The sequence below is a fragment of the Rutilus rutilus genome, assembly GCF_951802725.1.
Source record: "Rutilus rutilus genome assembly, chromosome: 19".
Lineage (NCBI taxonomy): Eukaryota > Metazoa > Chordata > Actinopteri > Cypriniformes > Leuciscidae > Rutilus > Rutilus rutilus.
In genome coordinates this window covers 19,846,084-19,872,085 of record NC_140232.1, presented here as the reverse complement: position 1 = coordinate 19,872,085, position 26,002 = coordinate 19,846,084, and the positions used below count along the sequence as shown (strand labels likewise).

General features: G+C 37.8%; 1 protein-coding gene and 1 long non-coding RNA gene across 5 annotated transcripts in view; one reads left to right on the top strand and one right to left on the bottom strand.

Annotated features, from left to right (window-relative positions):
* The first annotated feature begins 454 nt into the window (after positions 1–454).
* grid2 (glutamate receptor, ionotropic, delta 2) overlaps positions 455–26,002 on the top strand; it is a 427,641-nt gene continuing 402,093 nt past the window's right edge. For all 3 annotated transcript variants that reach the window (XM_084389289.1, XM_084389290.1, XM_084389291.1), the window contains exon 1: positions 455–1,099. In XM_084389289.1, coding sequence (XP_084245415.1) covers positions 1,012–1,099 — 88 coding nt within the window. In that variant the 5' untranslated portion in view covers positions 455–1,011. The remainder of the gene's footprint in view (positions 1,100–26,002) is intronic.
* LOC311278516 lies at positions 20,132–23,930 on the bottom strand. Of its 2 annotated transcripts, none has more exons than XR_014625453.1 (6): positions 22,937–23,930; positions 22,575–22,665; positions 22,258–22,466; positions 21,875–22,039; positions 21,559–21,689; positions 20,132–21,334 (listed from the first exon to the last, which is right to left on the bottom strand). It is a non-coding gene; the product is annotated as an uncharacterized lncRNA (long non-coding RNA). The 2 variants fall into 2 exon arrangements; XR_014625454.1 differs by having other exon boundaries at positions 22,575–22,653.

Below are 26,002 nucleotides of genomic sequence, written 5' to 3'. Positions count from 1 at the left end.
TTTTGTATAGCCTACTAAATCTTCTTTCTGTTTCATTTTAGAAGCCAATAGCGGCATATTCGTTTTTCTTTTTCTTTTTTGTCTGGAGTCCTGTTGCATAAAGCCTGGGGCTTACATTAATTGTAGATTATAAGAGGACTGATGAAACGGATGCCTAGAAATCTAATCAAAACTAGTAAAAAACATTGCATGTTCTTACTACTATTTTTTTTAGACACAACTAACCGACCATTATCACTATCAGTCAAATTTTGTTTTAGAAAACCGGTAGTTGCAGACTAGATGATTGGCAATTGCTGGACAGGGGAGGAGCCACAGTCTCACAGAGGAGTCCTCTCTTCATTATCATAAACTACCTCCGCCCACCCCACTGTGCATCTCTCTCTGTCTCTCTCTCTCTCTCTCTCTCTCTCTCTCTCTCTCTCTTTCCTCTGTTAATTCAGTTCTGGACAGCGCCGGGTACTGATGCTGCTGCCCGTGTAGTCGCATGTATCCTGGGGGCTTCCTCCCACTCATCACAGCTCGAGAAACCGCATGTAGAGCCGTTCGGTCTCTGTCGCAGAAAAGTCTCCGCAGTACTGCATCGGAATAAGGGCTCTGTGCAAACAAATCTTCAACTGTATTCGTGCTTGTGAGTGTGGCGCTCTTCTGCATCAGCGCTAAAGGAAGTTCTGTTCAGTCGTGCGGTGGGTGACTGATGCTGTGAGATGCGTCGTGTTTAGCGCACGGAACCCCGATTTATTCGCCTAGACGGGAGAATAGAAACCCCAACAGTTAATGAAGCACATTTTAACTTATGATATTGATTCGGATTTGCTTGGAGATCTTGAGCATTAGGATGTTTTGATGGGTGCTCTTCAAACCGGGTTACTGAAGAATTCGCCTTCAACAGAAAAAAAGCATCGGCTAACAGTTTGAAAGGAGGACAAGCTGCCTTTCTGCACAGGATTTAAAACTACCGTTGCTTCGACATCTTTTTGAACCAATAGAGGATAGATTTTGACAGGAGAGATGAAAGTTTTTCCGGCAGTATTGTTTCTGATCACATTTTGGAGTCTGGAGTGGGAACCCGTGCTTCCCGATTCAATTATTCACATTGGTAAGTTCAGATCTCTGATACACCATCAGTGACTGTAATTCCTCACTCAACCCACGTTGAGAAAAGCTATGCATTGTCGTGCAATTCGTTGAGATACTGAGGCCAGACTAACGTTGAAAAATGTTGTGGGTGCAATATCAGGTTAGAGAGATGAACATCTCCATCTGTCCTCATCAATGCGTCCATTATGTAGTCTATACGGTGGGTGAGAACAGGTGGTTTGACTGGAAATTATTCCTCGCGACGCCGCATTGTATGCACGCATCATTATGACATCGTTAAAAAACACTTGTATTTGCAAAGATCGAGTGTTGGTAATAGGATACTCTTTGGAATTGAGCGAACGCGCATGTGCGCGTGCATGTTTAGCGATGGGTACGAGGATTGGCACTGCGCGCGAGATCGGATAGGGTCCAAGAGAGGTCTTAAATCAGAGCTGTAAAAAAGGGTTCCTCCGAGGGGCCACTGTGTGGAGGTGGAGGCCAGGGTTCTGGGGATTTGGCAGGAGGGAATTTGGAGTGGGAGCATGCGCGTGTTTAATTTAATTAAAGCTTGATGCACAAAACAAATAAATATTGTAGCGCATGTGTTGGCGAGATGGCGTGGCCGGTGCATGCCTGAAAGTTGGTTAAATAAATCACGCGATATCCATTTAATGAATAAAACACCCTCAAATGATCCATTTACATATGATTCTAATGTAAATGCTGGATAAATTATATATATATATATATATTTATATAATGCACTGCAAAATACACTAAACAATAGGCTATAATTTGTAGTTATCTATTGATAAAATACGTTAAAGGCAATACGTCGGTTTCCAATAACATATATTGTTATATAAAAGTTTGAATTATTTTATAATTTGAAATGGAATTTGATGGTTGTTTGAATTGTATTTAAAAAAAGTTTCTTATTGTATTCTATGTTAATTTTACGTCTCTGTTTTAGTGTTATTTGCACTGTGCTTTGTATTTGTTATGTCACAGTTGGATAGGCCAGTTGTGTTGTGTTATCTTTAAGACATCATGTGACCTTCCATAGCCTACCACATGTGGCCACACACATACAATTTAATACAGTTAAGACATGAAAACTAAATAGGCTACTAAAATTCATCTCGCAATGCGCGTAACATGCCTGTGTTTTTCATTTATTTATCTGGTATTATTATCCTACTATTTATCTGCCAAATACAGTTTCTGGTACTTTTACAGTAGCCTACCTTTTTATTTTTATTTTTTACTGTGTTCGTATTTTACTTATTTGATCGATGCAAGTTGTAATCATTTAATAAAAATAAAAATAAAACCGAGTGGTGCATAAGCAATCTATCAAAGCAAACAGGTGGTCAACAAGACATTCAAGATATTTCATCTCAATCCAGAAATGCTTTTCGCCACATACGGTTCTTCTTTGCACAGCGGTGAGCGGTCTACCTTAATATGAAACAATAAATAAGATTGAAATCATACAGAAACAAATTAATATACGTTTACGCCTCCTCTTTAACCCCGCACAATGCTTTTGCGTGTTTCAGAGCGACTCTGAGTATAGCTAAGACAGTTTTGCTTGTCATTAGTAATTCTGGTGTAATCGGTTCTCTGCAATACCTCAAGTGAAACCGTGACGTCGTTTCTTTTCGGCGAGACGACTGATGAAGGCATTTTATCATACGCGCTTTCCTTGATTGCAGAGGAGTCTTCTAATGATGTGCACACCAAGAGAAGGATCTCGCGCGCCGTGCGCTGCATCGCAATGCTGCAGCTCCTTTAGGAGTCCATTGAGAGAATCACAGTGATTTGTGTGTGTGTGTGGAGAGCCCAGAGTGTCCAGCAGTATGCGGGTGCATCTTCAAATGCGCCCTTTAGTACCGACCAAGAAGTGCCAGGTGACGGCATAGTCCAGCTTCGAAGTTGGTTCCAGTCTAGAGACTGGTGATTAGGTAATTATCACAACAGTAGTAGAAACGTTTGGTTTGCTTTGGCCACTAGTCCTTAAAGGGATAGTTCACCCAAAAATGAAAATTCAGTCATCATTTAGTGAACCCGGAAGTTGCTCCATTTGTTCCAAATTTCTTTCTTCCGCTGAACACAAAATATGATATTTTAGGAATGTCAGGAACTAAACAGTTGTGGGGAACCATTGACTTCCATAGTATGGAAAAAAATCCTACGGAAGTCAATGGTGCGGCTTGGTGCCCCGCAAATGTTTGGTTACAAACATTCTTAAAAATGTTTTCCTTTGTGTTCAGCAGAAGAAAGAAACTCATATAGGTTTTGAACAACTTGAGGGTGAGTAAATGATGACAGAATTTTAATTTTGGGGTGAACTAACCCTTTATTATTATCAAATTATGATCAAGGCTCCCTCTATCGCCACCTATTGGCTGTGATGCTCGTCCCAAACTTAAAATTCTTCAAGAGTATTAAACTTTTTTAAATGTTGCTCATAAATAAATGTATAACTTACCAATTATTGTTTGAGCTCTAACATTTAAAAATGTATTTTACAAGTTATTTTGAGATCAAACGATAATTGGCACACCCCCTGCCGCACCAACAGCAGACCCCCTGTTGTAGACCCCTGTGCTAGGTTGCTCTTTGCTCATCTAAGAATGCTTTTTGTAAGATATTTGCATTCTTTATTTTGTGTTTCAGCCATATAGTAAAGAGACCCTTTAAAGAGACATGTAATATTAATATTTCTTTTTCTCAGATGCATATTTCAGATGTCTAATTGGTTAGGTGCACAGTATGAATCTTGCAGTAACCCATTTCATTCGGATGAAGTCTACTCACCGCTGTCTATGTTCACAATAGATGTTGAGCTTGGACTAGATTTTGTCTGTGACAGTTTTAATGGTATGGATCACCCTCATTCTCAGGAAGATTTGACATATTGAGAGCACGTCTGTGGCTCTTAGGGGATATCACAATGCTCTCCACTGACAGTGTGTGTGTGTGTGTGTGTGTGTGTGTTTGTGTGTTTTTGGTCTGACTGAAGCTTCTTTGTAATGTAAGGTGCTTGTATGACTTTTATTGCGCAACTGAAGATAATAGATGGAAATGGGGGGGCAATATCAAAGCTGGTGAGGGAATTCAATCATTATCCCTTTCCTCTGCACAGTCATGGTTAGTTACATGTTAAACTCTAAAGCCAGAGGAAATTGTAGAATATAATCCTGAGCATTGCATTGTAGGTGGGACAGATGGGTTGTGCCATTTTGTTGATCTATTTCTGGACCGAACTGCTGTGGCCTCCATCCCAAGAACATGGTGATAATGAGATGTGCTAGCCTGAAGACTATCCTTCATAGTGTTTCTTAAGTGCTCTCTCTCTCTCTCTCTCTCTCTCTCTCTCTCTCTTCTCCTTCTTTGTAGTCCTGCAGTATAAAGTTGAGGTAATGAGGAGCAATGCTTGTAAGGTGTGTTTGTTTTGATTGGATGGCTGTATTGTGCCTGCTCAAGTGTTGTAACAGATAATGAAAAGTTGAAACGCTAGATATAGAAGGATTTTCCAAAGATGATTAGGTGATTAGTTTTAGGCTGGGCTTATTACTGTGGCATTAGCAGAAGCATTCCTTATATTATAGCGGAAATGCTCTCAATTAACTGGCGCATTGTGCAGCATCCTGAGTTCTGAGTTGGAAGCATAATTTCTATAATTGGTGTCTCCTTAAAGGGGTCATCGGATGCAAAATTAACTTTTATATGGTGTTTGCATATAAATGTGACTTTGCAGTGTGTGGACACAACCACCATACAATGAAAAAAAAAAAAAATGTATCCTCAAAAAGCCTAAACACTCTCAATAACTAAGCCGTTTGGATTTTCTGAGCAATATGATCATATTGCTCATGCTTCGCCCACGACCGCTGACGGACTGTCCCGTATTAGCATATTTCCGCCCTCAGCCATTTGTATACTGTCCACCAAGGCAGCACTTTATGTGTCTTGTGTTGACACCCCCCATGGAAGAGAGGGGTGGGGTGAGCATTTGCTCATTATCATTTAAAGAGACATGCACCGAAACGGGTCGCTTTGAACAGAGCTGTTTTTGAGAAGGTAAAAGGGTGTTGTTTTGCACAACCATTGAGAAATTTTAACCAAAGTATGTTACAAACTTTACACGAAGACCCCAAATAATCATACCAACTTGTGGGCATCCGATGACCCCTTTAAGATGTCGGAATGGCTAATATTGTTCGTACGTTTATGCATGGCCAGAAATGCACCTTTATAACTAAAGGAGTTAAAGAAGTTTCATTATTTTATGTCCTCTAGGGGTGCCGCTTGCAACATTTGCAGTTCTTACTCTGGAATTTTTCCCAGAACCATTAGGGAACTCTTGATCTTTTATGCTTCTAAATCACTCATCTTTAAATAAACCATGCAAAGATCATTTGGACTTTTAGATTAATTCTGGGAAATGGTTCTCTTCAGTTTCCCTCACAAATTTTTGAACTGATAATTGCGCATTATCTCAGAAATTATCATGTGATATAATGTCATGTGCATCATGCACAAGAATCACAATCAGTCAAAAGTAAAGAAAATAGCATTTACCATCAACAACCATGTTTTATCTGAAAGAACTAGTATGAAATATTTATAATAATCTTTATGATCACACACACACACACACACACACATTTACTGTATGTATTCAGCAGCCGTTACTCCAGTCTTCAGTATCACGTGATCCTTCAGAAAAAACATTCTAATATGCTGATTTGATGGTCAATTTCTTATAATGAGTAATGGTTAAAACTTAAAAAAATATAGAAAATTCATGCGTTTCATGTTTGTTTAACCTAACCAGTTTATTTGATTTAGGAAGTGGGATTAATTTGATTTACAATTGATTTTCTGCTCATCAGTTCTCATGTTTAGCCAAAAAAAAAAAAAAATATATATATATATATATATGTATATATATATATATATTTATTATTATTATTTAGATTAAGTCTCTCAGACCCCACACAGAACATCAGAGCTAATGGAGTTATTATGTTTGCAGAGCACAAGAGAAAGTTTGCTTGAATGCATCCGTCTTTGTGTGCTCTCATTTGTTTCAGTCTTCCACATTACTTTTGAAGTTTCAGGAGGAGGATCTACCCGCTGTCATGAAATTTTGAGAACGTAAGGGACCAGTTTTTCCTCTATTGTCTCATTGAATTCATGACACCAAGACATTGAGTGATTTCCAGTGTGTTTAGTACAGGCTCCCAGTCGATTGCAATGCAGCGCTACGCTGAACACGTCAATCAAGGCTTGCTGCGGGCGTTATGGTTTGTCACGGTGTTGCAATTACAATACATGCGCTTGAAAAGAGTGTTTCGCCTCAATAACCGCTACTCGTCCATAATATCCCCATGCAAATGTGATGCTTGTATTGTAATAATGTTGGCTGAACTCAAAAACAACACAAAAGTATGGGTGGTTCCAAATGCTGTTACTCTAGGAAAGATGTTTGTAAGATTTATAAAACTCCTAGAACGTGTGCAGATGAAAACAAGCAGTAAACAAGCATGCTGTAATACCATGTAGCCACCTTTCAAGAATCACTCTAAAGGGAGCGAGTCTCCTTTGAGAACTTATGCCTCTGATCATTGCGAGCTCTTTCACATGGAGCCTTGGGCCTCCTCCTTTGACTTTTCTCTCTCATTCTGTAGCTTTCTCTCTTTTCTCTCTCTCTCTGTCTGTATCTTTCTCTCTTTCTTCCCACCTGGTCCCCTTCAATAGCGTTCTGCTCTGATCTGCTTTGAAAACACTCAAGTAAAGTTTGAGGCGTTTCTTACAGTTCTTACCCAGTCACTCCCCTGTAGGTGGCAGTAGTGAGGCTGGATGTGTGAAATGCAGTGCTCTCATCTGCTTGTTTACTGTCATCCTCGAATTGTGAATCACAGTCATTTGCAGGTAGCCGGTTGGCAGTCCGTCTGTACTGCAGAGAACATATCTTTATTTTCGTACACTTTTGGTTCATTGCTTTCTCATGACTAGCTTTGTCACTTTCTATCTTTCACTATCCGTCTCTCTCTCTCTCTCTCTTGCACACGCTTCCCTAATTAAACTGGTGGACTTTTCATTGTGCTTGTAAAAAAAAAAAAAGCTGTCTTCTCATTTGCATAGAATGGTTTTGCCTTTTTCCTCTGTGAGTCTGTGGTGGAAGTCTGTTTTTGCCTCACTGTAAAGCAAGTAATTGTCCTATGATTTTGTAAATAAACAGCCACATTGTGAAATATAAAGTCCAAATTATTAGAAATAAAGGTGTGATATAAAAAAAAAAATGCAACTGTGATATATAAAGTCTCAATTGTGAGATATAAAGACAAAACCATGAGGGGGAAAAATCGCAATTATGAGAAATGGTCACAATTGTGAGATATAAAAATGTAATTGTCAGGAATAAATTCGCCATTATGGGAAATAAAGTTGTTTCAGTAATCTCAATTGTGAGATAAAAAAAATTCTGGAGTAAAGTCTCAATTGTGAGATATAGTTGCAATTATAAGAAATAGTCAGAATTAAGATATTAAAACCTAATTATGAAGAAGTCTCAAATTTGTGATATAAAGTAGTTATGAGAAAAACATTTTTAATTACCTTTTATTTTATTTCTTTAAGGTGGAAACAGGCTTCCTACTGTTCTGATGGTATCATATTGACATTGATGTTTGATTGTTAAATTACACAAGTTATGAATTGTGCAGCTATACTTATGCAAATACCTTATTCAATTACTCTGTTCTAAGCATAAGTCTTGTAAATCTTAAAAAAGTTAATCTTTAAATCCTCTTTGGAAAAAGCCCGCTCTAAATCGTGTGGATATTGTTATTTGGTCTCACTAATTCCTCAGATTTTTCCTGACCCTGACATGAGGCATCTGCCTTTGTTCTCTGTAAAAAGTCAATTTCCCTCTTATGCCACTGTAGATCCTCGCCTCATTATTTTTGAGACCTCCGCTTAGGTCAATATAGGTAACAAAATGACAACACACACACACACACATCATTTTAATGATTGGAAACAATAGCAGCTGCAAGGTAACTGTGTTTAGAGCAGGCCGAATAATACGCAATTTAGTTATGAGGATGTGATTGTGTCTTTCCGGTATTAAATCAGGTGTGTTTATCTGAAGCAAACAGGAAATGAAAATCAGGATGTAGCAACAACAAAAACAGAGAATGGAGTTGTTTAAAAGTGTAGTTGTTTTCTGCAGCGATGTCCTATGTGTTTCTATAGAGAAGGCAGTGAAACCACTGTACATTCATGCTGAGAAAATAGAAGTCAGTGGGACGTTACTTCTAGACACTGCTGCTGGATAATAGAGCTTTGTTCCAATAGGCAAGACAGCATCGGCTTCAAGGCCCGGATCCCAGCCAGGGAAGTGCATGGCTAAAACACTGATCTCAGGCTCTTACTAGAGATTCTGCATTTTTGTTGCCATGTAATGTTGCTCTTGGGACAACCTCCATTTGGACTTAATGCACCATGAAAAGAGGATAAACCCTTCCCTTTAGGGCACGAGAGAGGAGGAAAAGTCTGTTGTGTTGTTTACTTTGATGCGACCGTGTGGTAACATGATTCAGACTCGGTCCCTAGCTGCATCTGCTTATGTACTTATTGGCAAGTTTAAGCTTCCTGTAACTTGTGTCAAACAGGGTTCCTCAACATATTCAAGAAACAACCAGCGCTTAACTCTGGATTCGACTTAGGACTGACACTCAAACACTCACAGCACCCAATCAGATTCCATCCTTCTTTTTGCTAGAATTGGACTGTATTTAATAAATGGATCGATGAATAATTTGATGATTTCTTGCTAACATTGATTAGTAGAGTTGTAAGAAACATCAAAAATGGCCTTCTTTTCCCCTCTCAGCTTCTACACAGTAAAAAAAAAAATTCCACACATGATTTTCAAATAACACCAAACTTATGGTTGCACATTTTATGTGAGACAAGAATAAAGCTTTACTTCAGTGTTGAGTTAGATGACGCTAGACAAAATGAAATGCATTTCATGTTAATCTCACAAAAGCAATCACCAGCTCAACCCACTTACATTGTTGAATATTGTAATAATCATGCGTGTCCTGTATACTCAGGACTTTTGAGAGTATACTAGATTCTGTACAAAGATAATCTCTAGAACTTTCTAGACCAGTGGTTCTTGACCTTTTTATTTTTATTTCAAACCCTGTCATTGTCCAATGTTTTAGTTTATTTAAATTACTTTTTTAAGTCATGCTGAGCCCCCCTTGGAAGTTTGGCCCCCTGGTTAAGAACTACTACTATTCTGCACTGTAAAAATGATTCTTTTGTTCGATTTGTTTGATCATTTTTTTTGTAAATAAAATGCAGATTTGTACATGAAAATACTTTTTTAGTCTTTCTACTTAAAAATGCCACGTTTAATTCAATGTGGTACTTGACAATTACTTGTAATTATTTGAGAAAAAAAGTTCTATTTTATGTGTAGGTTCATAACAACCTTTTCTGCAACTGTTCATAAAGGTGAAGCGTGTCGTTTGTGTCACTAGCATCACAAAACGGAATTTGAAAAAAAAATGGCAGTTTTATGCACAAAGAAGTTTACAGAGACAGAACATAACAGAAATGCTCCCGACCACTATGTTCCTGAATTGGGCAAAAGTATCTGATACATCTGCTTCCAGCATGATTATATGTTACTGTTCAAAAGTATAGGATCAGTAAGATTAAAAAATAAAAAAATAAAAAAGTTATGCATTGCCCACCATGGCTACATTTAAACCGTATAAACAGTAATATTATTACAATTTAAAGTAACTCTTTGATAAATAGAAATTTGAACAATATAATTTTTTGTAACATAAATATCTTTATACTTTTTTTTTATTGATTTTTATTAATTGCATCCATGCTGAATAAAAGTATTGATTTCTTTCTTTACCTATTGTTGTCCCTGCATATTAAACAAACAAACAAAAAAAAAATAGCATGCTTTTCTTTTAAACAGGCCAAACCTTCTCTTCTGTAACTTCCAATATATTCCGACAGTTGCAATTATCTTCAGTAGGGGTTCAGCGAAAAATCGGCAGCTGGCAGCAGGAAGTAGCTGCCACTGGCAGCTGACGTCAGCTGCCGCTAATTAGTTATTTTATACACACGAGAGAAAGAGAGAGATGAACTCCGTGTTGAACCACTTAGCCATGTTGCAGCAGTAGACAGTAGCATACCTGAACTAGGGAGCAGGTGTAATTTTTTCTAAAGCCAGAGAACAAAGTGTTGAACTGAACCACTGGACTAATATGTAAAACTTTGAAGCCCGGTTTCACAGATAGGGTTTAGATTATGCCAGGATTAGGCCTTAGTGCAATTAGGACTTTTATAAATATGCCTTAGAAAAAACATTACTGTTGTGAATCTTAAAAGAAACAATGGCACTGATATTTTAAGATATGCAAGTTGAATTTGCTTTCAGTTAAACATGCATTTTAGTCTGGGACTAGTTTGAGCCTTGTCTGTGAAACCTTGGGGGTGAAAGTTATATGGAAAAAGTAAACAGTTCCAGTATATTTTGAATAGATATATATAAAATAATTGGGTGATGATTGGGTCCCATCCAAAACATGATCAAACTAAGAAAATAAACAGACACCGAAATGTCAAATTTTCAATACAATCTAGAATTTGTATAAATTTTTTTTTAAAAAGATAAACACCAGAATGCCTTTTGCCTGCTTTGATCAAGACAGGATATAATAGATTTAAACATTATGTTCCTTATGTGAAAACATACCAGTGAGTTTGGTGGGTTTTGCAACTGGAAATCTGGGGTTTCCTTCCTGGTAAGTATGTTTGTCCGTCCCCAGCAATCTGTGACAGGCTGTGGTGAACTTGGTGAAACTACAAAAAAACTGAAGTTTAGAATATGGTGAAGTAATGTTGATTAAAATGGTGTTTTGTATTAAAACATAGATCATTTGGGATATGTTTTGTTAGCGTTGCACGTGTATCATCAAGGCTGAGCTTGTCAATTCCAATAAATCAGCATGAACTTTATTCTAATCAATAGATTAAGTTAACATGTTAACAAACGCTAATATTTAATGATAATGGTAACGTAGTATTTGAAGTTAATGATAGCCCCTCACAAACCAGGAGCACACGGTGCACAAGCTGCGTTTCTACAAATGATTAAATTAACCAATTCAACTTAAGTAGTCACAGATACACTGTCTCTAACATAAAAGTTAAACTCCAACGTACAGAGCAACAATTATTTATTAATCTGATAATATACGAACTTACCGAGCCAAATACCGCCGCCATTATTGAAGATTCGCCGGCGCCACCACTGGCTGCTGTCGCTTGACTTCCAGGTAAATGTGATTGGTTGCTACTACGTTGGACGATACTGATTGGCTGCCACGAAAAAGCAGGTCCCTCCTAATATGGCAGGGCTTCCGGCTGTCAACGGCAGCTACTTCCTGCTGCCAGCTGCCGATTTTTCGCTGAACCCCCTCTCATTATCTTTCTAAATCATTACCTTTACCAGCTTTCTCACACTGTGCCTCTCACCTCAGCACTCAAGCTCGTCCTACTCTTCTCTGCTGCTCTTGGTTTGATTACTTCATAAGTCTTAGCCATTTCCAAATGACCGCCTCAGTATGGGAGATCTCCTCTTTAACCTCTGCTCCTACCCCAGTTTCATAGCTTTAAACAGCCCCTCTGACCTTACTCCATCATCCCTTCTCATCCTCCTGGAGCCTTGAGCATCACTCTCATTTGCACACTAATGCCGTGTGACCACCCAGTCAGGCCAACAGCGCTTTGGCTGGCTAGTTTGGATCTCATGTTGATTTCCCATAAATCAGTGCATGTCACTGTGCATCTTTAACTCCTACAACCTTTGATCTGTGTGAAAATGCATTGTTTTTAGACGTTTTCCTCGGATGGCTGAGCGTTGCTGCATTTATGCAATTAACACATGCAAAGCGTTGCTCGTGAAGCAGATGACGTGGCATCGACAACGCCATGTGGTCAATGAAGCGTAATGACCTAAATACACTTGCAATATTAATTTGTGTCAATATAGAATATTTCATGGCACAAATGTTTCACTGCACAATACTCTTTCACCTAAGCTAAAAATGTCTAGTAATTGTGCTGGTGAAAAGGAAAACTATAACATCCCTACAGAGTTCAGGTCTATAAACCTTTTTCCCATGTTGTAGTCTGATAATTGGCTTGCACCACCAAACCTGTGCTATTATAAGGGCAATTTGAGAGCTGGGTTCACCAATCTAACTGAAGAGGAAGTGTTAAGAGAGAGGAGCCGAAAATGGGCAAATGGGGATAGAATGACGCATTGCTTTTCTCTTGGAGCAAAATTAGCTGTGTTTTGTGGATTGTTTGATCTGCTTGCAATGGCTTGACAGTCTGTCACACAGCCAGTCCGCTGTGCAATTTGCCAACATGTTGAGCCACCATCTACTCAGCTCTCATTTAGAGAGTTTCCCCATTCTGCTCACATTCATGTCAACTGACAGGGAAATTGCTTTTCTTGTTATCGGATATTGCTCTTCATGCGAAGCTCGGCATGTGCTTATGCTTAAAGAAAATAGTCCAGTGTATTTATCATAATGGCTTTAAGATTACACTGGGGTTATTATTACGCCTATATGTTACAATTATAGAGGTCAGAAAAAATCATTGTACAGTATAGCCTAAAGAATTTGGGGCATCAGTAGAGATAGTAGCATTCTTTCATGATTCTGATATTAGATATGCATACATATTATGTAAAAGCTGCTCCTGATATATTTTCAATGCTATTTTTTGATAGAGCTCATGCTGTTTACACCTGGTCAAGGTTTTGCTGGTTAGCATGGCCCCATTAGCTCCCAATGCTGTAACTAAACTATCTGGTTCGAAAAATCTTTGTTCATTCACAACAATTTGAAGGTAACAATGTTCAGTGTTTTATTTTGATAAAAATCACGCGCGCACTTACGCACACACAATGGCTGAAGGGCTTTGTTAGGCACAACGTGAAGTGGAACAACCCCTTCAGCCATGATTTATTCACGATACAGCAATAGCCTCGAGTACGATATTGGCTTTATAAAACGGTTACCACACAATACAAATATTAAAGCCAATAAATAAATAAATAAATAAATAAATAAATAAATAAATAAATAGGCCTACATCAAAGCAACTTTTATGAAGTAAAATCACTATAAGCCTTCCTTCCGCTGGAAAATAGTCCCACCCTGCATGAACATCAACAGAAGTTACATTATTTCGCCATTAGATGACGACAAAGACAGTCTTAATGAGTGAGTCTCAGTAGAGAAGACTTTTATATTAAAAGGACTGAAACTTGTGAACACGGAGAAGCAAGACTCAGCTGACAAATGATTAGTGTGTCAGGGCAGGAAAACCCCTTAACTGATAAAATGACAAGATTACCCATCGCTGGGGACATTAAAACGGATTTAAAAAAAAAATGTTTTATGAATATAGCACTGACCTGAAGGAAAATGCAGGTACGCTTGCTTACTCGATTCCTCACAATACTCTATAAGCTTCAATGAACAATATCAATGAGAGAACATAATGTTAAAGAGTGGTTGCTAGGGGTGTTGTGTAGATACATAGAACCTTTGGGTGATTGTGAATAAAACACAGCTATTGACCAATCAGAATCAAAGGCTGGAACTAATCGTTTTATAAAACCGTTTAATGCACACGTAGTTCCAGGTCACTTTAATCACCAGCATTGTATTTATGCGCTGTTTTCATTGTAGCTTATGCACATACGTCACTCGCACACAAGAGACGGAGAGTGGAGGAGTTCGCGCTGCGCCGCACACACAGAAACAGGAGGATAGAAACTTATCAACGCTGCCCTGCGACTTTTAGTTATACGATAGCGTCACTACTGAATCGCTACATTAAATTCCTCAGCAACGAGGAGGTAACATCCTGTTTTGAAGTATTTAAACTCACAGCGTCGTTGTTAATGGAGAGAGAGGCTGAACAGAGACCCAGGTATGCTCTTCTCTTCTCTTCTCTTCTCTTCTCTTCTCTTCTCTTCTCTTCTCTTCTCTTCTCTTCTCTTCTCTTCTCTTCTCTTCTCTTCTCTTCTCTTCTCTTCTCTTCTCTCTCTCTCTCGATAAATAACTCAAATAAATGCTATAATTCATTAATTCATTCAAAATACACTATCTAATCTTACCGCACTACTTTATCTCTGTGTCTGATTCAAAGCGGGCCGCATGCTAGATCTAACTGACGAAAATAATCGTAAATTTTAACCGCCAAATGCTCAGTGGCCTATGCTCCTCCTTGGAGTAACGTTAAGTTAACCGCCAAAAGAACAGCAAGAACCGCACGACGCGAAGCTAATATTAATAGACGTTTTTTTTACATCATAGCTCATAATAGTCCTTGATGAAGGGTTTGTGACTGTCTGGATTCTACTTAAGCCATTCAGAGTAATTTGTCACATGGCATTTATGGCTCAGGTAATTGGTAAGTCTGTTGTCCTATGATCAAATGGCAGATTTTTCAGAATGCTTACTTCTGAGGGGTCCTGCTCCAGCCAAGCAAGTGCCATTGAGATGAAAGGGAAAGCGTTTTCCAGCTTTTGTATATATCTTTGCTTTATATTATAGGCTACACATTTTGACAATATAAATATTAAATATTGGCTTTTACAACTGCTGCACGCTGGTGGCCTACAGGAGGATGTGGGCGTAATGCAATTTCCATATGGAATCGCAGGGGGACAACAACAGATTGGAGACTGTCGCTGTTAGCAGTTCTTGCCCTTTCCAAAGCGGTGGCATTTTCGTCGGTCAGTTTGTCCCTTGTTTCCTCTGGTCAGTTCAAATTGTGCTACTTGTGTTTTTCTGTCCAGCTGGGAGGACACTGATGTGGTCTGAACTCCCGAGAGAGAGTCTGATCACAGGGCTTAAAATTGCTTTAGAGGAATCAAATAAGGCTGCTTCCTGATAGCAAAATGCACCGTCTGCTTCACCTTTATTGGATCGCCAAGGTTGCAGTCTCTTCTCTTCCCACAATGACTTGTTGAGTCACTACTAGCTAGGCCTAATTGGAATTTGAATATAAGTTCATTTGTATTGATCACTGAATGCAGTGTTTTTGTCCGACACTTTAAACAGGGAAACCCACAGGTTGATGCAAAGCCTGGAAATACAGTTTTTATTCTCCGTGTGTGCATTGCAAAAATTCCCCACCACCATGCCATGCTCTCTGACCACCTATCTTTCCACTGATAATTGGATCCTGGAAAAAGCTCAGTGAGAAACTACTTTACATAACTTTCTAAATCAGAACATGGGATTCCAGTGCGCTTCAATATTGCATTTCAACTCAGTGTGAGTGGATATGAAATATTCACCTCAAAAATGACTTTAATATGGGAATATTTCTAGAAGTGTGAGGGTGGAATTTGACCTGATCTATTGGCATTAATTTCATATATTGGCGTTTCGATGTATATGCTCGTCGTCTGAGCTAAATCTGACATATGCTAAGTTTAGATCTTTAAACCCAGTTTTATATACTGTGGTTTAATAGTTTTGATAGTTCTTAACTAGCCTATATTTATATCCGTCCTTTTAATCATACATGTAAAACATCATCTAGTTCAAGCTGTGTAGAGGGTAAAAGCAAAGGATGCTAATAAGATTAGAAGCTAGCTTTGCCAGGACTGTAGCAGTTGCATGGCTAATGCTTTGTAATCCCTTAGTAGTGGAAATGGAAACTTGGAATTTTTTAGTAGTTCTAAGATCAAAAGATAGAGTCGTTCCAGTTCTGCATCTAAATTCTGCTAAATGAATACTGTAGCTGAAATGTATCAGGACACTTGCAGTAGAGCTGCTTATTAGTAAATCAAACTAAGCTACAGTGTTGGGGCGTAGCTAACAAAAAGTAGAATCACTACTACTTTAACTACATTTTCATTAGCCTGACAGTAGGTTTCCAATAACAAGCTACTTTATCCAACAAGTAGCACTGTAGTGTGACAACATGGTATAATGCTGTGTCATTGAGTGAACTGAAAAATACTCGATTAAAAAACTCGATCTATCCCATACAATACTGTAGCTCGAGTTTACAGTCCAATTTGTAACCCAGGCTCATGGGAAAAACATTTCTGAAAAATGATGTTGCTTCTTGCACATTTTGCGTTGCTTCTTGCGTGTTAGTGTGTGTTTGATTTTTCCCTGAATCTTTGATCTACCTTTTTCTTTTTTTTTTCTTTTTTACTTTGGTTGTTGTACATATTGTGTCAGTTTCAAAATGAAATATCAATGCTCTATTGCATTTAAAAAATAACGTGTTGCTAAAACTAAAACGTACCGCTTAACCTAGCCGATAGTGTAAAAAACAAACAAATGTGAAATAGGCCTACAAAAAAACATTTGCTGAAGCACCTATGCCATTTTAGAGCAAGTTTACTATGTTATTAAAGCCATTTGGAGCTGGTTGTTTGATGTAAACATTGAAATGTATTAGTTTACAAATCATGTGCTATGATAAGTGTTTTGACATCATAACTTAGTATTGTGCAAGAACCCAGCAAAATGTAACTTTACTGTTGTTAATTTTTGTTAGTAGCTTAGCTGGGTAATTCCCCAAGTTGCTTAACTGTAGCTGAACTTCTTTAAATTTTGAGATACTTGTAGCTCAGCAAGATGCTGGTTTAAAGTATATTCACCTACATTGCTAAGAAATAATAAGCTTCGCCAGCCTACTTCATAGTGCTCGTCTCCTAGTCTTGACACGGATCAAGAATTTCACAGCAATCAAAATTCAATTAAAAAGATTGTCACACAGTGATTTTGATGTTGTCAAATTTTTGATTTCCAAAGGAAATGTGTCACGAGTCATACCCGGTGGGTTTTCATCACTGTCGCTGTGATGTGCTGCTGTGCATTTCGATGTTGATGCTGAGCTTACGGTACACTGTTTGATTTTCATAGGAGGTGTGTGTTGGCTGTATGAGTAATAAAATAAGAGCGAGAGCACAATATGTGGTGCATTTTATAACAGAGCAGCAGTAAAAATGATTGTGCATGTGCTCTGTTTGCAAGCATGCCTGACTGCAGTGCTCATCTTTCTTATTCCAGCATTGAAATTGTGCTTGTTGACCAAGTAAATAAGGCCCTGTCAAAGACCATTTTTTTTCTAGCTACCTTCAAAGATGATTGAGTGTCTGGTCGAATAGTCATTAACCTTTGTGGTTGCAACAAGTCTTCATTATCTCAGGTGTTATGTTATCATAAAGGGAACACAATGATTCTTTTGCAAATCATCTGAGCTTAACGGTGGTATATTACAGTAACAATAAATTACTTGATTTGTGTTTTGTCCTTTTAAAATGAAGAAAAATGAAATAAATATTAAACCAAGAAAACATTCAGCTCTCTGTGCTGCAGGAGCATAAATCACTCTGGCAAAGCTAAATTTTCAACAGCTATTATAATTTTCTATTTTAATATATTTTAAAATGTCATTTTCAGCAGCCATTACTCCAGTCTTCAGTGTCACACAATCTTTCAGAAACCACTCTAATATTCTGATTTGGTGCTCAAGAAACATTTATTATTATTATCACTGTTGAAAACAGTTGTGATTCTTAATATATTTTCGGAAACCATGAACATTCATTTTTTTCAAGTAGGCTATTCTTTGAATAGAATGTTCAAAAGAACAAAATAAATTTGAATTCGATTTTTTTTTTTGTAATGTAAAAGCTAGGGCTGGGTAAAAAATATTGATTTCTCGATTTTAATCGATTCTCATTTTTACGAACCGATATCGATTCTTAAATCCCAAGAATTGATTAGTCATCCTGTTTTCAGTTGATGAATGAATGGAACATTGTAGCGTGCATCCCATCCAGTAAATCGCAATAATCTTAGTGCTTTGTTACAATTGAAATGAAACAAAGTCTCCGATTTCAAATTACGTCAATTTTCGGCAATATGCACCATATTACATATTCTTTATACTTTTTATGTTCTTCCATTTTTAATGCATGTTTGAATAAATCTGACAGGTTTTTATGACAGCCACCATTTAAATGTTTATATTTCATATAACTTCAATTATTATAAAAATAAATAAAAGTGTAATTTAAGTGTTTGTATACAAATCAGTTAATTTTTACCTTCAATATTATAGTGGGCTAATGAAGCCTATCCTACAACTGACTCCCATAGTTTACAGCATTAGTTAAGAGATTTGTTTTCCTTGAGAACATTTGCCATGTGTTGTACCTAATATCCAAAATCGAATCAGAATCGAAATCGAATCGAATTCCAAGCTTGTGAATCGAAATCGAATCGAATTGTGAAATTTGTGTCAATACCCAGCCCTAGTAAAAGCTTTCACTGTCACTATTGATCAATTTAATGGTGTTGCACTTTATTTTACAGTATCTTACGAGTCACGTTCGAGTCAGTGTACTACTTGGGTTAAGGTTATGTATAGGGATAGGTTAGTACCCAATTATTGCCCGATTATTGTAATTATTATAATAAGTACGTAGTATGTGCATGGGGAACAGTACTGTAAAATAAAGTGTTACCATTGAATGTATCCTAGTAGTTACAGTACATAGTTACTAGTTACACACTACTACATGCTACTTGCTATAGTAATAACAGTAAATTATGCATAATTACAAGTAACTAACCCCAACCGTAACTCTATAATAAGTACATGTAGTTACTTAAAGGTGCAGTAGGTAGTGATGTATGTCTCGAGACCACTTTTACGTGGTCTCGGTCTTGTCACGGCCTTGACGGTCTTTGGTCTTGGTCTTGTCTTGGTCTCGGACCTCTCGGTCTTGTCTAGGTCTCGCTGTCTCAGACCGACATAGTGTCGGGGGATTTAGCATTACAATACCACAATATCCACGACGACACAACGTTCGATAATGCAACATTATTATCCACAACGGAACGGATTGAAGCGCGCGTCCGAGTGAAGACAGTGCGGCGTGTGCGCCCAATATACGAGAAAACACTTTATCCGCACCACTGATCGCAGCGGCAACGAGCACTTTGATCACTTGATTTAAAAAACACATATCAGTGACATGATGGGTTTTAACTTCATTCAGGAGATTTTGGGTAACTGCACAACTGACAGATGACTTTGAGCGCACCGCCAACGGTGTGTGTGTGTGTGTGTGTGTGTGTGTGTAACCATAGCGACAAAACAACCAACTTTTGGATCCTGCACTTTAGCCTATAATTTCTTTTTTAAAAATTGAATTATGTATTTAAAAGTTGCAGAATAGATTCATTTGGAGACTCCGAAATCGGCAGAGATAGGCAGGCATTTGCTTAGATTAATTTGTGTCTTTGATATCTGTGTGTGTGTGTGTGTGTGTGTGTGTGTGTGTTGTTTGATTACAGTATTGTATTTAAGATGGTGTTAGACTAAATAAACAGTATTTTAAATATCATCTGCATATCTCCGTTGTGTTGACTAAACATTAGGCCTAATCCAAGTTTATAATTGTGTATCTTTAATTTGATGTTACGATTTCATCTACACATTAAGTATAATTTCAATTGGTTACATATTTCTCATTCTTTAGACAGTTGTTGGAGGAGCAAGATGGTGTTGGAGGTGTTTGATGTTTTGTCAGATGAACCAGTCAGTACCAGTCATGCCAGTCCTCAACAGTACACAAAAGTTAAGGGAGTCTCAATCCTCTAATAGTGCAGTAACAGCCGTCATGCAATTGCTACACATAGTTGATCTCACCCAGTCTGCAAAAACATTTACAGTGAGCTCACAGTCACACACATGACATGGTCTGTCTCTGTATTATTCTGCCTGTGTAGTTGAAGTAATACCATCTAATATGTATTGAATGTAAACTGCAGCTGAACCCTAGTATGCTGCTGTTCTTGAATTCATACAAGTTATTGCTTAGCTTCAACACTAGTCTTTTTTTTTTTTTCTCGACTTGGTCTCGGTCTTGGTCTCGACTTGGTCTTGGTCTTGACTTGGTCTGTATTGGTCTTGGTCTTGGTCTTGGTCTTGTCTTGGTCTCGATACCCTCTGGTCTTGGTACCCAGATAGCAAATTGGCTTTGGGCCGGATCTGGCTAAATTTCGGCTGAGATTTTGGCCCACATACCGCATGGAATTACGGTCCAAGGTTGGCCCAAGTGCTGTTTGCCGAAAGTCAACCAGATCAATGCCGGAAGCAGACCAAAACTCACCCATAGTTTTACAATGTACCCAGATATTATCCAGAACTGGCCCAAAACAACGCCATAATCCCCAGATGTCAGCCAGACAAGGGCCAAACTGCCACCAGCTTTACCCCAGAACTCAGCCACAACTTATCCAGAAGCTCCAGAAAACAGCCATAACGGGGCCAATATTATACCAGTCCCCAAAACTGAACCAGAAATGATCCCTGTGTAATACTTATATATTGTGCAATGAATAATAAAATAATGACACTACACAAATGCAAAGTACAGCATTTTATTGAGAGGGGAAGAAAATCTCAGCCAGATAAATGGAAAAATAAAAACTATTGGGGAAAAGACAAGATAAAACAATACTAGAGTAAGGCAAAACAAAAGCAACAAATAGTCACAATACAAGAATAAAAAGACAGAGCACTAAATTAAAATGTTACAAAAATAATGCAATAAAAAAAACGTTTATGTGGCATGCTTAAATAATGAAATACAGACACGAACCAAAATACGGTGGCTGAGAGATCTCAATGCATGGAAACAGAAGAAAACATGCAAACAGGTAATTCAGAAAAACACCAGCAAATTAAGAAACCAAATACAAAAACGCGCTGCAAACAGCAAGAGACTTCAACGTCCTGCAACAGAAGAAAACATGCAAATAGGAAAAACACCAGCAAGTTAAGAAAACATCAGTTTCACAACACATATTGTGTGAAATATACACACACACACTGCAAATACAATGCAACCAATAAATAATAAATAATAATAAAAACACTACTGTAGATATTTGCGTTGTTGGTCTGCCATTTGCAGCACGTTTCTGTATTTGGTTGTTTTTGCATATTTGCTGCACATGTGCTGTCAAACGGATGAAGATGTTTTCTTCATTTGCTTGTGTTTTTCTATTTCCTTGCGTTTTCTTCTGTTGCAGCGTGTTGAGCCCTCTCGGCCACCGTACTAAAAAGCAACAGAAACCAAGCAATAAATTAAACTGATACAAACAATAAAGCAAAAGTATAAATGTGTCATGCATAAATAATAAAAGTACAGAAACAAACTAAAAGCTGGTTATAAAAGACAAATGAAATACAATTTATATTTACAGATGTGCAAAAAAGGTAAAAATATAAGTTGCAACAATGCAAAACAAAGTCCCTGATAACTTAAAATGTGTGGCTTACATTAACATTTTGCAAAGGTGTCCTTTTTCTGCCACCCTCACGATCACCAGCTAGATGAAACCACCTTTTAATAACTTTTTCGACCTCCAGCTCCGATGTCCGTGCACACACAGGATTTCTTCTTACAGCCTCTAGAATAGGAGCATACAAATACAGTTAAAAAATACTTTTAATTAAAATTAACAATAGAGACATAAAGCATTTGTATTAAAAGACACCACCAGTCAAAGAATTAAAACTTGCAACATTCATTCATGACATGAGGGAATAGTCATGAAGTTCCAGATAGACTTTGACACAATAAAAATGCACTTACCAGTCACAATGTTTGTAAGCTGCAAGCTTTGGAAATGTGTTTTCCCATGTACAACTCAAACTCTCCAGTTTAGCACTTTGACAAAGTCATTTTTGATTGCTTGCCTCATAATCTGCCAGACGTGTCCTTTACGTCGACTCCACCCAACAATCCCAGTTCAAGTACCTGAAATATTTTTAAAACATGCCATCACTATTAAGTCAAAACACTAAAACATGCTTTTGTTTCTAATATGGATATTATATTTACCAAATTAGACAAATATAAAGAGTTTTTGTTATGGTTATAGATTTTTCATGTTTTAAATTGATCACACACACACCATTTAATTACAACCAGACTTGTGAGTGATAACAGCATGCATTACTGACGGTGTTACCTACCACTTTTTGTCTTGTTTCTGGACATGATCGAAGATCACTTTGCAGGGAAGTTAATGAGCTTAAGTCTTCAATTAGAAACAGGTTTGGACTTTGGTTCTGTGCCTCTGTGATCTCCTGAACGGTGTTTCCTTTGAGATCTTGCACCATCCTTATGTTCCTCTGCTGCTCCATAAGGATCTCTTGTTTAGATATTATGTCATGGAGAAGTGCTAAAAAATTAAACACAGGTATTGAAAGGTTTACACCACCTCTGCTATGACATGAGCCTTACGCTAACAGTGAATATATGATAGTAAAAAAACAAAAATAAATCTTACATCTTATTAATCGGTCATCGCTTGAGAGGCCTTTTCTCTGTGGTCTGGGTGTTTCATGATGCCACGGTGATTGTATTGCCTGTTCGGGAGACTGTAAAGTTGTAATCTGAATTGATTTCTTTTTCCAAAGATTCAAACATCTTGTTGACTCTTTTAATAGCCCCTCTTCTCATGTTACTTCGCTCACTGTAAGCCCACATATTTTCCTATAAGCACTGTAAATGGGGGATAATTCTAGAACCTCTAGCTAACATAATAACAAATACAATCCAACCACAGAAAACAACCCAAAAAAACCCTATCTAGTATTGCGCTATAGATTAAAATCTAACTTACGTGTTAGTTTAGAAGTATCAACTTACCTTGATCATGTATTAAAACTCCAAAAGATAAAACCAAGATAGCGTGATAGTCGAAGTTAGAACGACAATTTGAATTTCACCGCGAGCCTGCGTTGGAAAATATGAGTCGCTGAACAACTGCAACGTAACTTCCGGATCCTCTGGTAGGCGGGATGATGTCACGGGGTGCACTCTGGGAAAAGTAGTCCTTTTTTAAAGCGGATTTAACAACGTATATGTAAATCAACTACTATTTCCATGATGCATTGCAAACTGCGTCATCGTATCAGAAACCACAGACGCCGCATTGATCCGTCTGCCGAGCAAGACTGCTCTAAAAAACACTTTAACCATGGGTTTTTGTAGTAAAACTGTCGTTAGACTGTACAAATGGTAATTAATTCGCCAAAACTTTGTTAGTGGCATTTTGACTACCATTTGGATAATCACAAAGTACTCATTCAGTCCCATTCAATCTTTTGTCTTAGCCTATATGCTGCAGACTGAACCATTTGTCTTTGTCTTCAAACATTTTGCAAACATCTCATAGTTTTTTTTTGTTTTTTCACTTTGCACATTGTCACCTCCTTAATTAACCATTAAAATAATCTTGCCAACAGAATAATCAAGTCTTCTTTCCTTTAAAAAAAGGAAAGGTCTTCTTTTATGTGTAAAAGTGAATAAATATCTATAGGTATTTTTTAACTAGGCCTATAATAAAGAGATTTCATTTTATTCTGTTTTGACAAAATTAACCTTATAATGATGTATAAAATATGAACCAATTAGCACCACATTTTACACGGCTATTTTACAGTAGAGCACATTCATGCCAGAGATCTTTTATTTACTCTTCTACCAAAACCCAACCAGATCTCAGCCAAATATTTTCTTATTCTGGCAGACCGAGCTCAAGCCAGGGCTCAGCCAAAAAGATACAATTAGATTTTTGTTTCTTTTGGTTAGCCAGACTCCAGCCAGAGCTTAGCCTAATACTGTTTGACACAAAAACAGTGCCAGAATTAAGCCAGAAGTGCCTAATGTAAGCCAGACTCGGCCCAGACTTTGTTGCTATCTGGGTAGTGTCTTGGTCTCGGTTTAGGCGGTCTTGACTACAAGTCTAGCAGTAGGACATCTGGGAAAATGCTAACTTTAGCCTGATAGCACTAAAAGAGTACGACCCACGCGTACTGAAAGCCACGCCTCCTGAAAGCATGAACGCTCACAGCCCAGAAGACCGGAGACGTTACTGCAATACATCATGTGTCATTCACCGGTGAGAGAACCTTATAGTACAGTTAGTAACAGTACTACAATACCAAACGTAAACAAATTCTTAAAAACAGAATTAGATGCAGCACGTTTTCGGTTTGTTTAACTAGCAAAACTTGTCAGTGTGTAATAAGTCTGCATGTTGTTGCTGCTTGTTTGCCTGTTATTCTTGCTCTATCTGCACAGCGTATGTGAACGCGCTGATGACTTACTATGTCTGTGTGAATGCGCAGTGGTATGCAGACACACATTGACCGACGGGGAACACATGCTATAGGACCGCCAGGACCGAACGCAACGATTGAACGAACGCCTATGGTCCTACGCCTTCCACAGACGACATATATTTATAAAAATACATTTAGACCGCTTAACAGAGTGATTGCTAAGGATACTTTCAATCAGCATAACAACAAGAAATTCTGCAGAGAATCACCTACGGCACCTTTAATATTACTCAGTACCGTCACCTATTAAATGCTTTAAAAAAAAAAAATCCTACTGACCCCAAATCTTTGACTGGTAAGCAAGATGTATATTAATCTGTGGCCCAAGTAATGGAAACAATTTGATCACTCCTTTTGTATTAAGTGGAATTTAGTTCTGGAAGATCACAGTGTGTGAATTAAGTATTTTTATTCCTTATAGTTTGTGCTGTTTTCTGTCTCTACCTGTTCTACAAGTAGAAAACTGCAGTTCTCAAGGAACAGAATCTCGGGCATCATTTCTCCTCTTAAGCATTCAGAACAACATGCTACATATTAGGGTGAGATGAATCGCTCAACTTAGAAAAAGTCTGTCCCTCCATCAATAACAGTGTATAAATCATAGATGTAAAAACTTGGTTAGCTAATTTCAATCTAATTTCAGGCCTCCTACCTGAGTATGAATAAATGCTTGATTCTTCCTTCAAAGAACAAAGTTAATCAGGAGGACAAAGACTGGGATTGATAAATGGAGAGAGCTAGAACGTAAACACAAGTTGAGCCATTTGTTTTTCTCCCCAAATCAATTTCAGAAATGCCAACTGGGCAGCTTTAGCAGGTCTCGGCTCTGAGACGCATCTAAAAAAAAAAAGAAAAAAAAAAGAAAAGAAAACAATAAGTTCTAAAAGCAAACAGACTGATTTAATTATGACATCGCCTGTGGTATCTGAGGGATGATGAGCACTAATGGCTGAGCCCAGGCTCGCACGACGTGTAATCTGGGACTTGTTTGTTTATCTTTTTTCCCTACTGAGGTGACGATCTACAGTAAGCAGAGCACAGATTAATGAGATGTCATCTGATGAGATTGCCATGAGAAACCACCAGAGAGATCTGGATTTACAGTAGAGTGCATGTGTTGAGTCAGTGTTTGCTGTGATTGAGCCTCTGTGCCTTGGATTTTGGCTGCTTTAGGGACCATGACAGGATGATGGTCTGAGGTCATTGTTGAGTAGCAATGTTGACTGCTATAAAGAACCGAACATATTTATATGGCGAAAAGAACAACGATATATTTATTAAGGCTGCAGTACGTACACATTTAGCAATTTTGTATTAAAAGTGTTATGCGTGAAACGATTGATGATTTAGTAAAATAAATATCTACACTATCTGTAATGATATGGCTGCCATTTTTACAGTAATAATAGCATACACATTAAGCCAAAATATATTTTTAAATATTATTTAAATTTTTCACACTAACTAGCACCAAATTCAGTTGAATTTGTTTCGCTATTGTCACAAGAATGCCACATTGAGCCGTAAATAATAAGTGTCTCTTTAGGGTAAGTTAATTATTCATAATTAAATCTGATGAGAGAAGAGT